This window comes from Sinocyclocheilus anshuiensis, unplaced genomic scaffold (genome assembly GCF_001515605.1).
Source record: "Sinocyclocheilus anshuiensis isolate Anshui unplaced genomic scaffold, SAMN03320099.WGS_v1.1 scaffold601, whole genome shotgun sequence".
Classification (NCBI taxonomy): domain Eukaryota; kingdom Metazoa; phylum Chordata; class Actinopteri; order Cypriniformes; family Cyprinidae; genus Sinocyclocheilus; species Sinocyclocheilus anshuiensis.
The window spans coordinates 915,275-938,671 of NW_015536496.1; the positions used below are offsets into that span (position 1 = coordinate 915,275).

Consider the following 23,397-nt stretch of genomic DNA (forward strand, 5'->3'; position numbering starts at 1 on the left):
TGGCAAAGGGCATCTCAGGAACCGCACTCCAGTGGTTTGAGTCTTACCTATCAGATAGGTCCTTCAAAGTATCTTGGAGAGGTGAGGTGTCCAAGTTGCAACATCTAACTACTGGGGTGCCTCAGGGCTCAGTTCTTGGACCACTTCTCTTCTCTGTCTAGTGTCTACATGGCATCACTAGGTTCTGTCATTCAGAAACATGGCTTTTCATACCACTGCTATGCTGATGACACTCAACTCTACCTCTCATTCCATCTTGATGAGCCGACGATAGCTGCTCGCATCTCAGCTTGTCCAACAGCCTTTTATTGCTGGATGAAGGACCATCACCTTCAACTCAACCTTGCCAAGACAGAACTGCTTGTGGTTCCAGCAAACCCATTGTTTCATCACAATTTCACCATCCAGTTAGGCATATCAACCATAACTCCTTCAAAAACAGCCAGAAACCTTGGAGTTATGATTGATGATCAGCTTACTTCCTCAGACCACATTGCTAAAACATTATGCTGCAGATCAACCACAATCCCAAACATCAGTTTCACAAACCAGAGCATTTGTGCTCATTTTAATGCTTTTCAGCACATCTTTCAGCTAAGATATTATAATAGTGTATATGTGTTTGTATTGGCAGCCTTGTTTAGATTTCCAGATGGTTCATATCTCAGACGTTCATAATTGCTGATTGTAACTATGTTATCATAACTTGACTTGATGTGAACTAGATGCTTGTATTTTGCTAGAATGTTTTGGAGTGGTTGCCAAGACGATGTTATGTGGTTGCTAGGGTGTTCCGGTTGGTTGCTAGGTTTCTAAGATAAATGCATAATTGTTTACTGAGAGGATACTGATGCAGTTGTCTGTCTGTGTGTGTGTGTGTGTGTGTGTGTGTGTGTGTGTGTTGTGCAGGTACGATGTGCATTAATGCTGTTTGAATCCCTAGAGAGGAAGAAATTGCAAGGCCTTGGTATCCTCACGCTGATGAGCTCGCGCTCTCTCACTCTCGCTCGCTCTTATGAACCAGAAATGAGTCAGGTTGAGGGGGAGGGGCTTAAGAATAAGAGGGATTGATGACATCATCTGAAAAGGAAAGTCGTTTTATTCTAATGGAAGGCAAGCATTTCTCTGAGGAATAACATGCACTGATCAGTCATTCACAATAAGAACAGGAGAAAGTAAAAAATCTGTTTTCCTTTCATGCGACTTGGTGAGCATTTCTGAATCGTGGCTGCTGTTGAACCAACACAGATTTATTTTCTCGTCTCCCACACTGGATTTCTAGAAATGGGTCAACTGGATTAATTTTCTGACTCAGGTCTTGCCGTCGGGAGCTGATGGGAGATTAGCCTGCTAGCTTATTCTGCTGCGAGTCTGAGGAAAATGCCGTGCAGCAGACAGTGAAGACATTATGCAGGACTTCAGTACTGATCATTCAGTTTATGAGACTCGCATATAAAATTCAGCGTCATTAGACTAGCAACATTTCTGAGCTGTAATTTATCTCAGCTTTTAGTACATACACACTGCACAAAGTTTGCCGTTTAAAAAAGTACAAGAAATTAATACTTTTATTCAGCAAGAATGCATTAAATTGATCCAAACTGATATTTCTTTATTAATTCAATTGACTCACAGTACAATCTAAATACTCAAATTCCTCTGTAAGATATATTTCATTGTTTTGAAATGTATATTGAGGAAAGTTTGCCATCTGCTGGCATTTGTAGGTGGTGCAATGAAAGGAAACCTGTTGTGTAAAAAAAATGATTTTTCAAAGTTGTAAATAAAACGATAATTGGAGTATGTTTTACAAAAAAAAATTCTTACAAATTTTATTTCATGTGTTACTTGCTGTGAAACTTCATGTTTCTTTGTAATTTTTTTTTTTTTTTGGTGAAATTTACTAGCAAAGTAAATAGTTTTTACACCATATTTTTTCTCCGGTGTGCTGTTCAATGATGTGATTGTGTTCCTCAATTAAAACCTCTTTTCTTCTACACTGAAAAAATACTTTAAGATTTACTTTGAAATCAATTTCACTCAAAATTGCTAGTAAATTTCACAAATAATTACAAAGAAACATTAAGTAACACATTTGATTTTTAAATAGAAAGTCTGAAACTCATATTACTCTATTACTATTTCTCCTATTACTCCCGTACTCCTATTGTCTGTTTTATTTACAACTTTGAAACAAACATTTTTACACAACAGGTTTCCTTTCATTGCACTACCTATAAATACCAGCAGATGGCAAACTTTCCTCAATATACATATAATCTCTTAGTGCAATCCTCTTCTGAAGACTCTTGCAAAGCCAAAATGTCCTGATGTCTCTGTTTATTGTATTCCTTTTATGTGAGTTTAGTTTCGTCTAACTTTCTCTCTCATTCCCTCTTCTAGGAATTGGAAAAAACGTGATATGCGACCGGACGGCGACGCCGCTGGATGCCTTCCGCATGATGTCGGCGGCCCAGTACTACCCGAAGCTGCTCAGCATCATGGGTAACGTGCTGCGCTTCCTCCCCGCCTTCGTCCGCATGAAGGAGCTGCTGGAGGAGGGTTACGTGGGCGAGCTCCTGGTCTGCGAGGCGCAGGTTCACGGCGGGAGCCTCCTCGGGAAGAAGTACAACTGGAGCTGCGACGACCTGATGGGCGGCGGCGGGCTGCATTCGGTCGGGAGCTACATCATCGACTTGCTCACGTTTCTGACCGGCCGGCGTGCAGCGAAGGTGCACGGCTTCCTCAAGACGTTCGTCAAGCAGACGGACCACATCTGCGGGATCCGGCAGATCACCAGCGACGACTTCTGCACCTTTCAGATGGTGCTGGAAGGAGGCGCTTGCTGCACGGTTACGCTCAATTTCAACGTCCCAGGCGAGTTTCGGCAGGAGGTTGTGGTTGTAGGAACGTCCGGCAGGTTGACGGTTTGCGGGACGGATTTGTATGGACAGAAAAACGACGGCGGAAGCGGTCAGGAGCTCCTCCTCAAGGACAACACGCCTGTCGGAAACGCGTCCCTACCGGACAAGGCGTTCCGGGACATCCCGTCTCCGTATCTCACCGGGACCATCTGCATGGTTCAAGCCGTACGGCAGGCGTTTCAGGATCAGGACGACCGGCGAACGTGGGACGGCCGGCCGCTGACAATGGCCGCTACTTTTGAGGACTGTCTGTACGCGCTTTGCGTCGTGGACACGATCAAGAAGTCCAATCAGTGTGGCGAGTGGCAGAACATTGTGGTGATGACGGAGGAACCGGAAGTCAGTCCCGCGTACCTGATCAGCGAGGCCATGCGGCGCAGCCGGATGTCGCTGTATTGCTAAACGCGGCATGTGAGCAAATGGATGCATATTGAGGTCAGTGCATTCGGAGCATTTGGAAAATTGGAGAAGTACATGCAACTGAAGGAAACATGCGTTTGCGCCTCATGCATGGAGTTCAGCTTGTGTTTTAATGCGTTAAAACATCGGCTGCTTGGATTGTTTTGTGTCAAGTATGCAATAATAATGCTTTCAGATGAAAAACAGCCATGCTTTGCTGAAATGCCTTTGTACTTGTGACATGTTTGTATTTAGTGCAAAAAACAGACATGCAATCCTGCTTTCAGTTTGACTTTGGTTTGCAGGATTTTTTCAGCGTCGTCTATCTGTGAAACCCTGGCAAGGTCGTCTACCGATGCAGCATCCGTCAGCACGTGTTTAATGCAAACACGGACTCCTGCGTCAAACCATGCCTGCAATGCATGAAATCTCCATTCGCACTGTAAACTACAGGATTTTGCTGTGTGTTATGACGTCGATCTGGACAAACACAAAGAGTATCAGGTGTTTCTGCTTTGTTTGTACCGATATATTTAAAATCCCGATGTTTGTGCACGTTTTAACTGGTATCTTGATTGTTATAGCTGTAAGTGTGGCTTTATGGTCCTTTGTTTTCCACCTGTAAGATTTTGAATTGTAAATCTGCCAAATATGAAATGGCAAGCGTCACGTCATGTTAACTGTCAGTGGTTCTCAACTGGTTTTGCTTCAGGATCTGGATTTTACATTTGACATTATGTGGTGACCCAAAAGTAAACAAAGATCTCCTTCAAATCAAACGCTGAAATGCTATTATACGCTACAGGTCAAAAGTTTGGAATATGCTTTTAGTTTTCATGCTTATAAGAAGAACTATTATTAATAATTGAACACCAATAATAATATCAGAATGATTTCTGAAAGATCATGTGTGACACTGAAGACTGGAGTAATGATGCTGAAAATTCAGCTTTGCATCACAGGAATAAATTACATTTTACAGTAGATTCACATAGAAATCAGTTATTTGAAATTATAATAATATTTCACAATATTACTGTTTTTATTGTATTTTTGATCAAATAAATGCAGCTTTGGTGAGCAGAAGAAACAAAGAATATTAAAAAACGTAATATTTCAAACTTTTGACTAGTAGTGTGTATAATTTTAATATATAATAGATTAATATTAGCATGAACTTTTTAGACCTAAATATATGCAAAGTTAATAACATGATAGACTGAATAGGAAAACTATTTTGTAAATGCATAAATAGTAGCAGAAATGTTATTTATCCGTATGTGTATCTAATGTCATCTGGGTTGTATTTACTTGTACCTGGTGTAGTTTTGCTCCTGGTTTTTGGTCTTCTACCAAATGACTGATGAGTTTGTTGAAATAGTGTGGACAAATGACAGAAAGATGCATTTTCTCCTTACTATACTTGATCATAGTTGCATTTTATTTATAATTTTCCCCTCGAATTTCCAGTTGCAAAACAGTTGAGAACCGCTGCTTGAGACTGTTGCAGAGCGTTGCACTTCTTTGAGGCCCAGTAAATGCCTTTTTAAGCCTGAAAAATGTAAACCAAAATGTTTCAGACATGCTAAAGGTGCTAGAGATCTTTCAGTCTGAAGATGTATTGGTGTATATCTAGTTTAGGGGGTTTAATTCATATTTAAATGCAGTTGTCACTACCGAAACTTTGCAGTGTGTGTGTGGCTGGAGATGCCAGTTATCAAGAGTAGGAAATGATGATTAACGTACAGAAAACATTTTAAAATCAGATTTTTGAGTCCATATGTTTTGCTAAGCTCAATTCTGCAGTGTTTTATTTGTCGACTAGGATCTGTTCGCTGTATGCATGCACTGAAGACAGGTGTGTCGGCGGTCGTCCATCACTGTGCAACTTCTCCTGCGTCACGACGGCTTTATATCAGCCTCGTGACGAAAGACTGGAGAGTCCAATCATGTGGCTGTGTTTTATCCGTATTTTATGCTGCTTGGAGAAACACCTGCTGTACATTACTGGAAACATGCTCTGTGTAGTTTATAAATGGTATTTATTTCTTATTCATAGTGTTTCATATCAAATCAGGAAGTGCGTGTACTGTGAGACAGGAAATAGAGGCCTTTGCTTGTGCATTTCTACAGGAAGTGTGACGTCGCCGTTTAAAAGTCCCAAACTAAACCTGTCCCGGTTTCCCTCGCAAATGTGATTCGTCTCAGTGTCGCCGCTCTACTGAAACCAACGCTTGGTCAAAGTAATAGAAATGTGTCTTAAAGGAAAAATCATCTCTGTTGGACAAGAGAGCATTTAATATCATTCTCTCGCAGGCCTGTTTCACAACTTACACAGAAGCAGCATGTGAGTAACGCTGCTAAATTTAATATTTCTGCTAACAAGGGCCATAAATTGAGCATTTTGAGTGAGCAATTACAATGAAATGTAATTTACATGGGGAGGCAGAGCACATTTGCATAAAGAAGCCAAAGCACGTACTGTAGCTTTAAACTGCTGCAATCATCAGGATTCAGTGAAATAAAGACGGTGTGAAACAGGCTTTCTTTGTTGTTTAATATTTTGCAAGAGGTAGATTTATGTAGTGATAAAATGCTCAACATTAAAGCCACACATGGATCCATTAACATTATGAGTGTCACCATGGACATGAATAATTCAGAGTCTGAGGAGGTTAAAAGGGTCTCATTTCATAATTATGACACAAATCGAACACAGCATAAGCTACAGCATATGGAAGCCCAATTTCGCTATAAAAGAAAACAAAAAAAAAATCTTAAAAAGTGACATTTATGACAAAAAGTCGAAATTATGAGCATAAAAATTAGATACTAAGTCATAATTCTGAAATAAAAGTCAAAGTTGACATGTCAAAGTATAACAAAAAGTCAAGATACTTGAGATACTAGGTTATTATGATCATTATAAAGTCGAAATTATTACAAAGTCAATTATGAGATAATGTCAAAATTATGACTTAAAAAGTGTCATAATTTCAACTTCAGTCAATTTTTACTTTTTTAATTTCGACTTATTTTCATAATTATGACGTTTTCTCATTATGACTCTCATACTTTAGACTTAGTATGTCATCATTCAAAACTTTTGACGTAGTTCGACTATCTCATAATTTAGGCTATTTGTCATGATTTTTTTTATCTCATAATTTTGACTTGTCATAGCAATGTCTATTTAGACTTAGTATTTCATAATTTTTAATTTGTCATAATTCAAATATATCATAATTTCAACTTTTTGTCATAATTATGACTTTCTATCTCATACTTTAGACTGTCAATTTAGAATTTTTGTCAGACTATCATAATAGCTAATAGATAATAGCTTTTTTTTAGTTTTTAACTCAAATTTGACTTGTCATAATAATGACTTCTTATCTCATCATTTTGACTTAGTATGTCATAATTTAGTTTTTCCCCATAATTTTGACTCTTTATCTAATATTTTTCCCTTTTTATGTCATAATTTCAACTTTTTGTCATATCATGCCATGATTATGACTTTTATGAATTTTGAAATAAAAAATTTTTTGTATGATTATTTTTCTCATTTGACGGAAATAGCCTTCCACAGATGGTCACTTGGACCTCCAGAGATGATTTTTCTATGATGTGAGACATTAAGGCTGCAATATAAATAGGGCTTGATTTTTATTTTAAAACACATGAAACGGCTATGTTGTTGCTACATCACTGACAGCGATATAAGACTGTTTCTGTGATTGTCCGAGACTCAAGCTTCAGTGAGTCTCAGTGATGTTGAGAATGAAAGGCTCTTGTAATGTCAGTCATGAGAGGGACGTTTGCTCGTCTTCAGAGGTGTTTATCCCTGATTTAACATGGACACACTGGAGTCAAATGCAGACTACTGTAAGCTTGAACTTGCCTGTTTCTGAACAAAACTCAATGATAATTCAACTGCAAACTTGAACCTGTGAAAAAAGAAATGTTACAACTAGGGGTGTGTGATATATATCGTCTGTGATAATATCGTAATTGTTGTTTTAACGATGTGCGATTTGACATTATCGAGTATTTTGCAAAAACCATTCAAAACATCCCTACAGAGCGACAAGTCTAGACTAGTGCGTGTGCGCATTTAGTGTGTTTTCTTTCACTGCATGATTCAGTCTATTAAAATGCATTTAGAATGATCACAAATTTAAGACATGATGGCAGAAAATTTATATATTTATACCACTTCATATAGTTATTCAATGTCTAATTATCGTTATCGATAAAATCCCAGAAAATATCTAGATATAATTTTTTGTCAATATCGCACACCCCTAGTTACAACTGGAAATGTTTCAGTGTAAGATTGCGCTTGTTCTCTGTGTTTGTGAATATGTACTGTATACTCTTTCTGCTGGGCAGCATGTGCAAACACACCTGTGTGTGTGATGGAGACTGATTAAAGAAGGGATTCAGCAGAAAAACCCTGTTTGGGTCTGTTATTGTAATATATGTCCACATTTAGAGCACACTGACCATCAGTTTTGAAGTGCGTCTTATGCAATTTCATTCCCTGAAAAATCTTGTTTGGTTTCTGCTTTTTGTGCTGTGCTTTGTATATGAAGTCGGCACTGGTGGTTTTAAAGGGTGGAAGAACATTTTATTCTTTTAAAAGTCGTCTGCATGCTCCAAAGCTGTTGCAATGTTGTTTTAAATTTGTAATATTTCAGAGCAAATTCATTTCATACTGGTCTCTTCCAGAACTGGATATTTGTATTTATTATACTGCATTTGACTGATTTTGACCGTAATTAACACAGTCATTCTCATTCAAGTCCTTGAACTGCAAAATGTAGGGAGACATTTGCGAATGTTTCTTGTAATATTTGTTAAATGTTACTAGAAACCAATGTGCACCTGCTTAATAAAAGCAATAATTCTCCGGTTCCAAGGACCATGCAGATGTTTTCTAATATTTTAGTGAATTTTGAGTAACAAAATGTATTAATCCCAGTTGCTATAATGACTCTACAGCATTTCACATACACTCTAAAAAATGCTGGGTTAAATACAAGCCAGTGCTGGGTAAAATAGGGACAAACCCAGCAATTGGGCTGTTTTGACCCAGCGGTTGGGTTACTACCCAGAAGGTTGGGTTAAACATTTAACCCAACCGCTGGGCCAAAACAACCCAATTGCTGGGTTTGTCCCTATTTTACCCAGCACTGGGTTGTATTTAACCCAGCATTTTTTAGAGTGTACAGTATACTGTTATGTATAGTATAGTATAGCATTCCCATTAAGTTATGAAAAGGTTATTGACCATTCTCTGAATGTTCAAAATGTCCATTTTTTTTTAATATCTAAAAAAAAAAAATTATTGTTTATGCAAATGTTAAGAGAACATTACATTTGATCATTTTGAACACATTAGGAGAATACTACTAATGATGTCTAAATGTTTTTGTGCAAAAGTTTGGACAACATTATTAAAGACCAGATAACTTCGACTTAAAGCTCTATTAATGTTACTTTAAGAGAATATAGTTATATAAATGTTAGGACAAAACATTCTTAAAGTTAATACTTATGGAACTTTCTCATAATGTTCAGAGAAAACATTCTTAGAATGTTCTCGGAATGTTCTTATGATGTTATTTGTACTTGAAAGTTCTAAGAAATGTTTTTTTTTAATCTTTAAATAACGTTCTAATCACAACAAGAAAACTGGACTTTTAATGTTCTTAGAATATTAAAAATAAATGTTCAAATAATGTTGTTTTTTGGGTAAACAAAGTTAGTAGAATGTTGTAAGAAACGTTTTTGTAACCTTCTAAGAACACGACGTGTTTTTGAAATATTTCAAATTATGTTCCCACAACATTCTTATAAGCTACATTTGTCACTGGGTTATCGGCCCGTATCGGTGGAGCACCAAAGGAACGTCACACGAATCACACGTTTAGTTTGCAAATGCTGCCCATCTGCAGTGCTGTGTTGCCCAAATGTTAAAGGAATACTGTCCATTTTGATGCTTTATGGATGGTTTTGCATACATTTTTTGCACTATATGTATATCGTGGACGCATGGACTCTTAAATATATTTTGAAGTGATGGACGCCTATTTATCAGTCATAGACAATGTACTGTAGGCTGTTAGCAGCCTCATTTTTTCTTTTCTATATCTCTTCTATATCTTTAACTCAGTTCAGTGTTTATTACGAGCAGTTGACCTGTGAAAGCTGTGTTTGAGCATTCATGTTGTACATGTAGGATAAGAGAAATGTGTGTTTTTGTTCACATTATCCGACATGATGCCGTTCAGAAAGTCTGGAAGGAGGTCTGATTCTTTGAATAAACCAGGGCTGACAAATTCGCTTTCCTGGCTGGAGTGAGATTTTGATGGGGTGAATCAGTAGGGCTATGAGATGTATTACGTGTTCAGTCTATAGGTATGTGCATGCAGTTGGCTACACGTCACATCACTTTCACATTCACATTACGTTGTATGTGGGTTGCACCTCTTGTATCGATGCATTAATGCACTAGAGCACACGGTGGGAGTGTTCTATTATAGCAAGAGCTCAATGATGGTCATATTCTGCTTTTTTCAGCAATGAGCTGAAAATGAGCATTCAATAGTTCTCTTAAAATTGTGCTAATGATGCTTTTTTCCCCCAAATATATACTTTAAATATATTTCGAAATATTAAAAAAAAAAATGCCGAAAAAATATATTTGATACCATAAAAATATATATTGTCTACCAATAATTTTTATTTTGAAAAATACTTTTGGATATATATTTAAAAATATAAATATATTTTTGTATGTTTTCAGATATCTCAGAAGAACCTAAAAAATTTTTATAATTATATATATATATATAATTATATATATATATATATATACAGTGGGTACGGAAAGTATTGTCAATATGGGGTGCTGTGTGTACATTAATGAGGAAAAAAAATTAACTTAAATGATTTTAGCAAATGGCTGCAATATAACAAAGAGTGAAAAATTGAAGGGGGTCTGAATACTTTCCGTACCCACTGTATATATATATATATATATACACAGTGGGGGAAATACTGTAAGCAATCAACACGTCAACATTTTTTAAATTAAAACACAGTTACGATGCAGCAATCCGCATGAAGTTTTGACCAGACATTGGCATTAACTCAAGAAATATAAATATTTTGTCCTGTGTCATTTCACTTCAGTACACAACTTTTTTATGGGTTGTAATAATATATTTTTATCTGTCGATTTCTTGAGTTAATGCCAATGTCAGGTCAAATTTTCATGCAAATTGCTGCATTGCAACTGTGTTTAAAAGCAATTTGCCATGTTGAATACTTATTTCCTCCACTGTGTGTGCATATACAGTATATATATATATATTTTTTTTTTTTTTTTTTTTTTTTTTCAAAAATACACATAAATGGCCAAAGAAATATATAATATTTTACATCATTTTGCAAGTAAATGTATCTTGATTTAAGAATGTTTATATATTTGGCAAACAAGACAGAAATAGTGATTAAGAAAATCCTTTTTGCAGTGCATATTATGAGGACTTCTGGTTGTAGATGTAAATGAATATCACAAGAGAGTAATTATACTGAGAACTTGCATAAAGTAGTGAAATAAAGTGAACAAACCCATGTGTAATATCTTTACTTATAATGAAACCAATCCCCAAAATAATCTGCAGTAATCCATCATGAAAATTAAAACTGGAATTCACATGAAGCTATAGCAAATGTCTTTAAGAAAAAGGTATTCATGATGCAGTTTTGAAGATGAATTATAGCTCCCACAACTATAGCATATATCATCACACCACTCAATTTACAGTAAATGTAAATATGCAATTTGTAACAAGAACAAAAATGCCATACAGGTCGAGTGAACGCGTGAGAATCAAAGCACAAAAAACCTTCAAGAAGCTAATAGCAACCCCTTAAACCAATGCACTTTCCAAAGACATAATGATTTTTATACTGTATATTAACTGTATATTCTATACCCTCACCCTAAGCCATAACCCACACAGAATTTTTTTTGCATTTTTACAAAACCATTTAGTATGATTTATAAGCTGTTTTCCTCATGGGGACCCAAAAATGTCAGGTTTTACTTTCCCTGTGAGGACATTTGGTTCCCATAATTCAGGGGTTACCAAAAACTTATATTTCTTCTCTGCATTTCTCCTCTTCTCTCACTTGTTTCCTAATCTAGTCTAATAAACCTGGCATTGTATATTACAAATATTGTTGGCTCTTTGACAAATTCCTTTTGTTCCGCTTTGGATAAAAGCGTCTGGTAAATGCATTAATGTAAATGTAAGAAAACTAATTCAGAATTCACGAGGCATGAAATCACAAAATTTCAGTATATGTGATTTCTCCACTTAGTTATAGTAGCCCACGTCTTAGAGATTCAAAGGATGTCGTTTCTGTGAAATGGGAGTAAGAGTTAAATATAAATCATACTAATTAGTCAAAAATATTCATGACAACAAATGTGATCCAGCTGTTTTCACAAACCTAGTTTTTTCTTTAAGCTTCCAGTGGACCAAGTCTTGAAATGTTCCATTAAATTCATTTTTCAGCTGAAAGACAGAATGGAAATTTTAGTTTATTTCAGTTAATGTTTCCAGCTATTTGCACGAAGCTGTTTTAGAATGTTCCTTTTTTTTTTGTTTTTTTTTAGCATTCAAGATAAAAGGTTTAAATAAAAAATACAATACAAGTTTTTGTAATCAGTATAACAGTGCAAATGCGATAACTTTCACAATATTAAATCATTGTATTTCTTTAATCGTCATCTTTATTTCTCGTGTGCATTCATTCCGTAATAAATCTGTTCCTGTAAAGTTGCAACAAGCCTGATGTAGTCATTGAACATTTCTTCACCTTTTCAAACAGTTCATTCCGAGTTTCATTTTTGTCACAATGAAGTGCGGTTTCAGAGGAGCACAACATCATGAGGACCAGTGTCCTCTTCTCAGGCTCTGGAAATAAACAAAGACGATTTTAAACACCAGGAAATCTGTCTGCAAAAATACTCAAAATACTCCTTTTAATAACATGTTAGAATGAACTGCATAATCATGAAGCGCAATAGAAGTAAACAAAGCCAAATGTTTGCTTCATAAACAAACCAAATGTAGTCTCTTTACCTGTGTTTTCATGAGTAGTGGCTGGATCACTCGACAAATTTCCAGCCACGACACTGACATTAAACATATATTTTGTTCCTGGTCTTAAATTAGGAATGGTGAGATTTATCTCATTTGTATTTTTTCCATTAGGTTCATTCCAGAAAGGAGTGCTATAGTTCACCATATATTTAATGGAGGCACCCACTGACTCAACTGGAACTCCCCAGCTTAGCTGTATGCTAGATTTGTTAGCGGTGGCCTTTACCCAGGTAGGTTTAGCAGGCCCTGTGAAGTGATTTGTGAGATGTTATACAGCTGAACTTGAAAAGCTGATGAAGACAGTGATTTAAGCTACTGGACAAATGATCTGAAAAATAGTGATCACAGTGTAATGATTACTCACGGGTGTACTCTGACTTATTAGCAGCATCACTTCTCAGTTCACCATTAAGAGTGACAACTGAAACGGTGTAAAACACTCCTGCCTTCAGATTATTGAAAGTGTAACTACTGATTTTAGTGTTATCTCGCCGGGGATAATTGTCAAGGTATGCATCTGTTGTAATCATCACTTCAAATTGTTCATAATTCCCTCCTATTGTCCAGTTGGCATTCATGGATTTTAAGTCAGGGCTCAAAGAGAGGATCACAGTTTTGGGGCCTAGGAGAGGAGAGCAGAGAAGAACATGTAGTTTGTCAGAATTTAGTAGTAATTTAGGAAAGGCTAGAACAGTGTTGAATGCAGGCTTGAACAAAATCTAAGCAGTCATTTGGACAACACTTTGAAAAACTCCTTCAGGTGTTAATGGAAGCCGTTTCCACCATGGAATAAAAAAAATACAAAAATGATACTTTTGATCTTACAATTCAGATTCTTTCTTTTTTTTAAACTCACAATTATAAGAAAACAAGTCAGAACTCTGAGATATAAACTCGCAAATTCTACGAAAAAGTCCATTTTGAGATATAAATTTGCAATTGTGAGGAAAAAAGTATATATATAATCACAATTCTGAGTTATAAAGTCTGAATTGTGAGATAAAAATGTAAATTCTGACAAACTAGTCGGAATGGTGAGAATATACATTTTGAGTTGTTACACAAAAACTCAATTCTGAGAAAAAGGATATAAACTCACAATTCTGATATAAACTCAGAGATATACGAGATATTGTGAGATATAAACAATTCTAAATCATAAAGTCTGAATTGTAAGAAAATTCACAATTAAAAATCTCTATATTGTGAGAGATTAACTCGCAATTCAAAATTCAATTACATTTTTCATTTCAGAAAAATGTCTGAATTTTGAGATATAAATTCACACTTGCTAGAAAAAAAGCCTGAAATGTGAACTCGCAATTACCTGTTTAATTTTGTATTCCATTATGGAAACAATCTTCCATAATTGTTTGACTGTCAACTCACATTCAGTTTAGTGATGGAAATGGTCAATTAGAATTTACAGTACATGCATGATACATGAAATGCCTTTAATTTAGGGAAGGAATATAATAACTGAGAATGAGACTCACGTGTGTATGTTGAGATTACAACCACTTCTCCTGACAGGTTGTTGTTCTTTGTTAGCGCTGCCACACACAGACAAAACTTGCTGCCGTCTGATGTATTAGTCTCTCTGATAAATGTTTCTGTTCCATCCACTGTTTTGCAGTCTGTAATATTGAATTTTGCTGTCGTACTGCTGCTGTTTGTGGTAATGTTGTCGTTTGTTGTAATGCTGCTGTCTGATATGATGTTGCAGTAAGTGCAATTGTGGCTGTGTTTGACTTCTTTAAGACAATAGCGGTAAGCTGAATGATTGCCAGTAGGCGGATCCCAAAAGGCCATTATGACTGTGCTGTCATTGTCTGCTGATCTTAGGTTTCTGACAGTCGAAGGTACTGAAAAGTAAATACCAACAAAGGCAGTTAGTCTATCAAAAACATTCAAAATTAGTTGTGGTCACAGGAATGCTTGTTACTTTGACAATAGCTATGTTTCCATCCACCTGTTTTAGCCTATATGAATCTGAGGTTATTTATTTATCCAAGTTGTGCATAAATTCTTAAAAAAAAAATGCATTTTATCCGACAAGACGACATGCGTATAAACTACAATGAAAACACATTTACTGAATAAATCCCTTGATGCGCAACGGAGGATGTGATTGGATAACTGGACTAACCAGCGGACCAATCGCATCACACAGCATCTCAGATGTTGGTTGCCAAAATCAGTTTATTGCATTTCATCAGCGCACTCTCACAGCCACAAGATATTTATGATGCATGAAAGAGTGGCTTCCCCTAATGCTATTCCTGATACATGTGTTTTGCGCCAATTTTATTCTCTTCAACTAGGGTTAGGCTATTATCATTAACGGAAATCTGAAACGGAAAACTTAAAAAAAAAAAACATTTCTGTTAATTAAAAAAAAAAAATAAATAAAATATAAATATTAATTGAAAAACTTACACAAAATAAAAATGTAAATGTTGCCTTGGCAATAAAATGAAAAAAAGTTAAAGATGAAGCACTGAAATTATTAACTGGAAATAAATTTAAAACTAAAACTACCTAAAACTGAAATAAAATAAATTAAAACAATTTTTTTTTTTAAACTAATAAAATGACAATAGCACATAGCAAAATTACTAATCTGTAATTATAAATAACATAAAAAAAACTAAAAATATAAAAATAAAAGCTTGTTCAAAATATTAATAAAACTATAATAAATGCTCAAATAACATTGAACATATGGGATGGAGATGGTGCTTTATTCGCAATTGTTTTATGCGATATTTGAGTTTTGTACATAAGTGAAATTGTAAACTTAATTTATGTACTTATGTAGGTATCCCCCGAACTCTCCCACCTTGTTTCCTGTCAATATATGCTGTCCTATCCTGATAAAAATAAGAATAAAATGCCAAAAATAAATCTTAAAAAAAAAAAAAAGGAAAAAGCACAAAACAAAAATTTTTTTTACTGGAATTAACCTAAAAATAAAAAATAAAAGCTCATTTATCAATATAGCTATACTAAAACTCAAATATGATTAAAACTAAGAAACAATGCTTTATTTGGAAATGTTTACAGCTTTGGATGGATGGATGGATGGATGGATAGAGTCAAGCATGAAACTGTCTGCACTTACTGGTGTAATCAGTAACGTTGCTTGGCACACCTTCAATCGTCTTATTCACTACAGCTTTAACTGTGAATTCATACTCGGTTCCTGGAATAAGATCCGTAATAGTGCACTTTTCAGTATCACACTTTTGTTCCACATTTTTCGATGCATTTATGAACGTTACTGAGTAGAAGTCACGGTTTCCATCTGGTTTACTCCACTTGAGGTTGGCGCTAACAGTTGTCACACTCACCACTGTCAGATTTTGCACATCAGAGGGCTCTAAAAAAGGGACGGCATGGGTCATTTTGCTCATTAGTCGTGTTGAAACCATGTTGAGCACAATGAAGTCCGAGTCTACTTACGGGTGTAGAAGGAGATATTCTGCGGATTGAGATCCCTGCCACATTTCACAGGAAACACCTGAACTCTGTACAGAGTACCTGCTGTCAGATTCTGTATCTGTTCAAACAGGTCAGTCTGGTTAAATGTCTGGTTTTTGTCCCCAGTGACCTCCACTCTGTAGTGACTGATGTTCTCAGCACCGGGTCCCTCAGACCAGCTCAGATTGCCTGCGCTTGTGTTCACATCGGAAACGTATATCTGGCCAAAAAAGCGCTCTACGGACAGATAGATGCAATGACGTATATCGGCAGAAACTTACAAGTTGATTACACTCTTAAAAATAAAGGTTCAAAAAGGAGGTTTGATTTTGGGTTCCTCAAAGAACCATTCAGTGAACAGTTCTTAAAAGAGCAATTGTGACCATGGACCACAAAACCAGTCATAAGTGTCAATTTTTCAAAATTGAGATTTATACATAATCTGAAAGCTGAAATTAAAATGTACAAAAAAAAATAATTTTTTTTAAAAATATTTAAAATGTAAAAAAACATTTTTTATTATTATTTATTAATTTTAATTAATCATTTAAAAACGATTTAAAAATTAAAATTGAAGACATTTTAATATAACAGAGTTGGACATAATGCAACATTTACTTATGGCCCACAGCCCTCAACCAAGTTTGATTTTTGCATTGCTATGAAAACCTCCTTTTGGAACCTTTCTTTTTAAGATTGTCAGAGTACCAACAATATGAATCTAACAATACGATGCTGTGCTCTAAAACAAAGTCTTTGTACCTTCATAACAGATGAAGGGTAAACTTCTGTTGCAGTCGTCTTCCTTCCACATGCCGAAGCTGAGCAGGACCACACAAGCGTTCTCGATGTACTGTTCAGGATCTGGCTCGGGTTCGAAGACGCAGTTGCTGGTGGTGGTGCTCTCGGTTGTGGTGCCATTTGTTGCAGCATTAAAGGTGGTGCTAAATGTTGTGACTTTAGGGGTGGTGCTGTATGTTGTAGTATTTGGGGTAACAGTCAGTGTTCTCTTACACATATCCATGGCACTTTCAAGATCATCACATGTCATATTTAAGCAAAAAAGCATTTCGGACAGTATAGGGCATGTATCGTTTTCTTTGTTCTTTTTAAATGTTGAGGTTACCGAAGCAGTTACTGTGGAGGTTTGTGTTGAGGTCATTGGGGTAGATGTTGGGGTAGTTATTAGGGTGCTCAGTGGACTTTGTGTTGTTGAGGAACATATAGGAATTAGTTTCTTTTCTTTATTTGGAACTGGATGACCAGGGTACCAATTCTGATATGTAACAGGATCCCCATTGGACCATGCGGCCCATGGGAAGGAGCCATTGTAACTCCTGCGGAGTCCAACCCAGTAGTCCGAAGAGAAGTTCTGCACAATGAGGTGTACATTTCCGCTGGTGATGGTCGTCAGTTCTTTGAAACAGGACTGACAGTAGAGTCTGGCCTCGTCCCATGTGGCATTGGGTGACTGAGGAAAATACTGCTCCTCTGCCCAAATGACTGAGCCTGAATGTGATCATTTGAGAAACAAGTTGTCGTAATTAAAAATAATTAAAAATAATACATTCTGGTGCTCCTCATTTAGGGGTCACACTCATACTCATACTATATGTATATATATATATCTTCTCGATCCAATTGCGATTACAACGGGGTAATACAAGGGCAAACATATACAGAGTTCTGGCATGAAACTCTAGATGGTGCAGTCCGATAGGTCTAACTCAATCTGACCTAATGACATCCTTATGACATGGCACAGCTGATTGGTTTTCTCCTGTATCAGTAGCCAATGAGCTCACTTCTCAATATTCAAATACCTGGCTTTTGTTTGCTGTAGCAGTTCGCAGTGCACTTCAGAAACCCTCCACCTTCCCCAGCTCCACCTGTATAGATCTGCTACGAGGTGAATCATGTTTAATGGTTCCATGAAGAAGCGGTTACATCCACGGAAACTTTCACCAAAGGTTTGGATTCTTAAAATGTTCTTAAACTTTAAAAATGTTTCTGTTCACTGAAAGTTTTTTTATCACAAGAAAAAAATGCAAATGAAGCATATCATCATTTCTGATTTATATTTTTGCTATACATTATTTGTTCATTCTGGTGCTCCTCATTTAGGGGTCACACTCATACTCATACTATATGTATATATATATATCTTCTCGATCCAATTGCGATTACAACGGGGTAATACAAGGGCAAACATATACAGAGTTCTGGCATGAAACTCTAGATGGTGCAGTCCGATAGGTCTAACTCAATCTGACCTAATGACATCCTTATGACATGGCACAGCTGATTGGTTTTCTCCTGTATCAGTAGCCAATGAGCTCACTTCTCAATATTCAAATACCTGGCTTTTGTTTGCTGTAGCAGTTCGCAGTGCACTTCAGAAACCCTCCACCTTCCCCAGCTCCACCTGTATAGATCTGCTACGAGGTGAATCATGTATGCTATGGGGGTTATTCATATGTGTTATATGTGCAGCAGCAGTATTTCCTACATGCTCATAGCAGCATGTTGTGGATGTACTGGCAGTAGCAAGTCTCGGTACTTGCTCTGCTGCAGCAGCAGCAGTGTAGCAGATCTATTCCGCCCAGACCAAATATATTAACATTGTCATGTACATTACCATGCCAATCCCTCCGAGAATTGTCATGACAGAAAAGCAGTGTTTTTACAAGATGGAAGAATTTGATTTAATGTTTGGGTTTCAGTCGATACGACAAACTTGCGGAGTTTCTTCTTGACAGGTAAGCTAAACTTCAAGGTAAATGTAGAAATGGCTGCTTTCGAAACAATGCTTCATGAAGCTACGAACCTTTACGAATCTTTTGTTTCGAATCAGTGGTTCGGAGCGCGTATCAAACTGCCAAAGTCACATGATTTCACTAATGAGGCTTCGTTAAATCATAACCGTTTTGAAATTTCAATGGTTCACCACTGGGGGCGATGATCTCTGTGATCCCCCACCATTGAACAAGCGTCTATATAGTTATTACCTGATCTCAGATCAGTTTTACAAATTTGTAGATGTTTTAATGAAACATTTGTATAATTAAAAGGAATAATAGTATTTAATAGTCTCTTATTTTTCTGTTTAACTGAGCCATCAACAGAACAAAGACAACAAACCCTGAAAAAGAACACATATTTTATAAACACTTAATATTTCAGAGCATTAGATGATTTGTTAATTGCATTTAACACATTATACTTTCAATGAAACATTTGCAATGGGTTTGTAAAAGCTGTTTTTATGCATGTTTGGCCTGAGTTTTCGTTGCATTTACACTGTTTGACCAGCAGTACACAGTGTGTGGTGTTTCAGATGCTTCGAAACAGTGAATCATTTTGCGACACAATTAGTTCAATTGATTCGAAGCTTTGAAAAGCTTAATTTCTCCCATCATTAGTTAAACGTATTCTTAATATGTTGGACCTTTTATAGAAAGTAGTTTAATTTTAACTGTTGAGACATGCTTTCACATTTATGGACCTGAAAGAGTCTGTAATGTTTGAGTTGAGGAAGCGGGATGCGCGAAAGCATGCTTTATTTTCATAGTTCCACTAGGTGAGCACAGAAACTGCCTAACCCTTTAAAGCTTTAAAGGGGTCATCTCATGCCCATTTTGCACAAGTTGATATAATTCTTTAGGGTCTTAATTAAAAGTCCATAACATACTTTGGTTAAAATTTCTCAATGGTAGTGTAAAAAACACCTTTTTAAATCTGTCAAAATCAGCTCTGTTTTCAGCATGCGGTTCTAGTCCATGTTGCTTTAAATGCTAATGAGCTCTGCTGACCCCGCCCCTCTCTTCCGTGCAGTGACGAGCAGACTGTGAACTTCAGCCACGAAACTGGCTAACTAGTACATTATTAGGAAAGGCAATTTGCAAAGATTCATAAAAGCTTTCTGGAAGAAAGAAGCTGGAATACGAATGATTCGCGCGAACATAGACGCATTTAGGCAGATCGGGGAACGGAGCATTCACTTCAAAAGCGAAAGTAACGTTAATCCTCTGCGTCTTCAGCGGCTCAGATGTAGGGAGTAAATGATGACTGCTATATTCATTATTACATCCAACAACAAAGCTGTCCTCAATCGCTTAATCGGAGACATCTTGTCTTCCCCTGTTACACTGTTATACAGTAGGGGGCGCTTTTAATAGTACCAAGTGAATAAGAAGATCTGTGTAAACCAGAAGGAGTGGATAGAAGATTGCTTACGCACAAGTATGCTAACATGTTGATGGACTCGATCTACTCTGTCTGTGTTCTGATCATCAGCTATGAAAGAATTGTAAAAATGAGCAAAAACGTTGGAAAGATTTAATATTTTGTATTTTGAGGGAATATACAATTTTACATAAAAAAAATGTATTGATGCTGTTCACTTTATTTAAATAATTCATTTTGATTTAACACCATTGTATCAGGTTTCTCGTTTAAACATGATTGCATGTCGAAAACTCAATGTTTTCATGTTGAAGGCACATGTTTTAATCAACCTGGTCTCATAAGGTACTTTTCTGCAGCACCGTTTTTACGTACCTTACTGCACGTTTTGCCGCCATTTCAAAGAGAAATGTCCACTGAGTGGCACTTAAACACGGGTTCAATATGTGAACCCTGGCACGTTTTTATTATGTTGCTTCAGGTATGTATTGCGGCGGTTCAGAATTCAAATATCCGGGGACTGTCGCTAAAATTGAATGCTCTATCGCAGTGGTTCTCAACAGGGGGGGGCGAGAGATCGGAAGGGGGGCGCAAATGGTTTTCAAGAAAAAACTGAGACAAGACATTATTTGGGTAATCGTATTTTTTGCATTTTATTGCATTTCAAGTAGAATATACACAAATGGAAAAATGGAAAAACCCCGCTCAACTTGGAAAAAACCCCTGCTCTGCTTGAAAAAAAAAAAAAAACGGAGTTCTTCTTCCTCTGCTCCTTTTATTTATTTATTTTTGGCGATGGGGAGTGGCGGAGCTTAGCCTGCCTTTTATCCAGCTGTCAGTGCAGACAGGTTTCAGAACGTCATTTTGGGATTGTGGGAAGTTTATTGATAAGTTCATCACACGTACGAAAAGGAGCTGTGACGACGATGCGTCGTCAGCTCCTACCCCTAAGAAGTGTAAAATATGACATTAGCTATCTTCAGTTTGGCTTTACAGTGGCTGAGACAGATGCTGAGCTGCTGCCCCAGTGTGTCATATGCTCAGATCTGTTGGCAAATGACAGCATGAAGCCATGCAAGCTGAAGCGCCATTTAGAAACTAAAACACCCGACACTCAAAAGACAAACCCTTAGATTTTTTCAAATTAAAGTTATCTGGCCTTGAACAGCAGAAACGTAACATCAGCAAACACACATCAGTGTCCAACAGGTGTCTAGAAACGTCATACTACATCTCCAAACGAGTTGCTAAAGTAGGAAAACCTCACACAATTGCCGAGGCGCTAATCTTACCTGCTGCCAAAGATATTTGTCAGGTCATGTTTGGAGATCAGCAGATTAGTGACATCCCCCTTTCTAACGACACCGTTAGCCGCCGCATATCTGACATGGCAAGTGACGTTAAAGAGCAATTGCTAGCTAACATCATGCAAAGCCAGTACTATGCCCTACAGCTTGATGAGACAACTGATGTTGCAGGGCTAGCACAGTTGCTTACCTATGTCAGATATGTCAAAAATGGTTATATTGAGGAGGACATTCTTTTCTGTCGGTCTCTTCAAGATCACACAACTGGCAAGGCATTGTTTGAAGTTCTGGATGGATATATATGGGATGCAGGCATGTCATGGGATAAATGTGTTGGGATTTGCACGGACGGGGCCCGTTCAATGACTGGGAGGATTAGCGGTCTTGTCACTCGTGTCCAGAATTTAGCCCCTTTAGCCAAGTGGACCCACTGTATGATTCATCGTGAATCTCTCGCATCAAAACAAATGCCTGAGTCTCTTGAGGCCGTTTTAAAGCAGGCAGTGCAAATTATCAATTTCATTAAACACGGCCTTTAAATGCACGCTTGTTTTCCTTGCTTTGTCAGGAAATGTGAGCCGAATACGAGCAGCTCTTTTTTCACACTGAGGTTCGCTGGCTCTCCAGAGGTCGGGTTTTACATCGCCTCTACGAATTGCGTTCAGAGGTGAAGACATTTCTTGTTAATGTGAAGTCCGACCTTGCGCGGTACCTGGATGACCCCCTGTGGTTAGCGCAGTTGTCATACCTTGTAGACATTTTCGACAGGTTGAATTCGCTGAACACATCGATGCAAGGGAGAGATGCCAACATCTTGCTCCTTTCAGACAAAGTCAGTGCATTCGTTGGCAAACTGGATCTTTGGCGTGATCGGCTGATTAATAAAAATGTTGACATGTTTCCCAACTTCGCCGACTGTGTGCAAGAGACAGGGATAAATATCTCTCCTTTGATTAACACAGTCGCTCAACATGTTGAGGGACTAAAACAACAATTCGGCCGTTATTTCACTGAGGATTCAGTTCATTTGCTTGGGTCAGAGATCCCTTCAGTTGCCCAGGAAAAGACCTTCCAGTTGACATGGGGGAGCAGTTAGTCGAATTAAAGAGCGACACTAGATTGCGACACCGCTACAGCTCTTCCTCTCTGCCGTCATTTTGGTTGAGCGTGATGTCTGAATATCCTCAGTTATTTGACGCCGCCATAAAATTACTTCTTCCATTTGCCTCAACTTATCTGTGCGAGGCCGGGTTTTCAAAATTGATGGCTTTGAAAACAAAGTACCGAAATCGGCTCCAGGTGGAGGATGACCTGAGGCTTGCGCTGTCCAACATTGAACTGCGAATTGCGCTTCTTTGTAAAAAGAAGCAAGCACAGGTATCCCACTGATTGATTTAACGATGCCATGGCTAACGAGACTCAGTCCCAATTTGCATAATATCCGCCCTAAATAGTATTGAATATTATTTAGGGAGTATAGAATGCGAATGCTTGTAGAATGCAACGAACGAATGAAATGCAACATGTTTTAAAAAATGTTTTACACGTAAAATAATACTTACACGTTATTTAGAGTTTACACATTACAACCTATAGGCTACTTTAAGTTCTCTTGTTCAAAGTAGTTACAATTTTCAGAAACATTCTTGATCATTTTTGGCCACGTTCCATAACTATCTAGCTATCTGTCTTTTTATATAGTTTTATAAAACTCATAAAAGTTATTTTAAAAATCATAAAAGTTATGAAAAAGTTATTTTTTTAAAGTACAAAAATACAAAAAAGTAAAAACAAAATCTATCATCTATCTATCTATCCATCTATCTATCTATCTAAATAAAATATAGGATTTATATAGATAGATTTTATCAAGTTAATCATTATTCCTGATCTCCTTCAAATATATATGGG

The 23,397-nt window shown here is 37.0% G+C and overlaps 2 protein-coding genes and 1 long non-coding RNA gene across 3 annotated transcripts in view; 2 read left to right on the top strand and 1 right to left on the bottom strand.

The window, feature by feature from the left end:
- The window catches only part of LOC107687005 (glucose-fructose oxidoreductase domain-containing protein 1), a 27,634-nt gene extending 23,406 nt beyond the window's left edge, over positions 1-4,228 (top strand). Inside the window, exon 2 of the mRNA XM_016484148.1 lies at positions 2,404-4,228. Coding sequence (XP_016339634.1) covers positions 2,404-3,326 — 923 coding nt within the window. The 3' untranslated portion in view covers positions 3,327-4,228. The remainder of the gene's footprint in view (positions 1-2,403) is intronic.
- A 2,609-nt stretch (positions 4,229-6,837) lies between these two features.
- On the top strand, positions 6,838-7,780 carry LOC107687276 (uncharacterized). Its single transcript, XR_001634113.1, has 2 exons — positions 6,838-7,289; positions 7,635-7,780. It is a non-coding gene; the product is annotated as an uncharacterized LOC107687276 (long non-coding RNA).
- Positions 7,781-12,155: 4,375 nt separating this feature from the next.
- On the bottom strand, positions 12,156-17,601 carry LOC107687182 (receptor-type tyrosine-protein phosphatase eta-like). Its single transcript, XM_016484418.1, has 8 exons — positions 17,598-17,601; positions 16,757-17,503; positions 15,977-16,231; positions 15,636-15,893; positions 14,008-14,376; positions 12,876-13,133; positions 12,491-12,757; positions 12,156-12,322 (listed from the first exon to the last, which is right to left on the bottom strand). The coding sequence occupies exons 1-8, from the start codon at positions 17,599-17,601 to the stop codon at positions 12,156-12,158; spliced, it is 2,325 nt and encodes a 774-aa protein (XP_016339904.1).
- Between the last annotated feature and the right edge of the window lie 5,796 nt (positions 17,602-23,397).

What these genes read in the sequence shown, in the direction of transcription:
- LOC107687182 (XM_016484418.1), bottom strand. An exon ending in ACCCTTCATCTGTTATGAAG is followed by an intron (nt 16,232 to 16,756) that starts GTACAAAGACTT and finishes ATCTGTCCGTAG; the next exon opens with AGCGCTTTTTTGGCCAGATA. An exon ending in TGTAATCTCAACATACACAC is followed by an intron (nt 13,134 to 14,007) that starts GTGAGTCTCATT and finishes CTCCTCTCCTAG; the next exon opens with GCCCCAAAACTGTGATCCTC.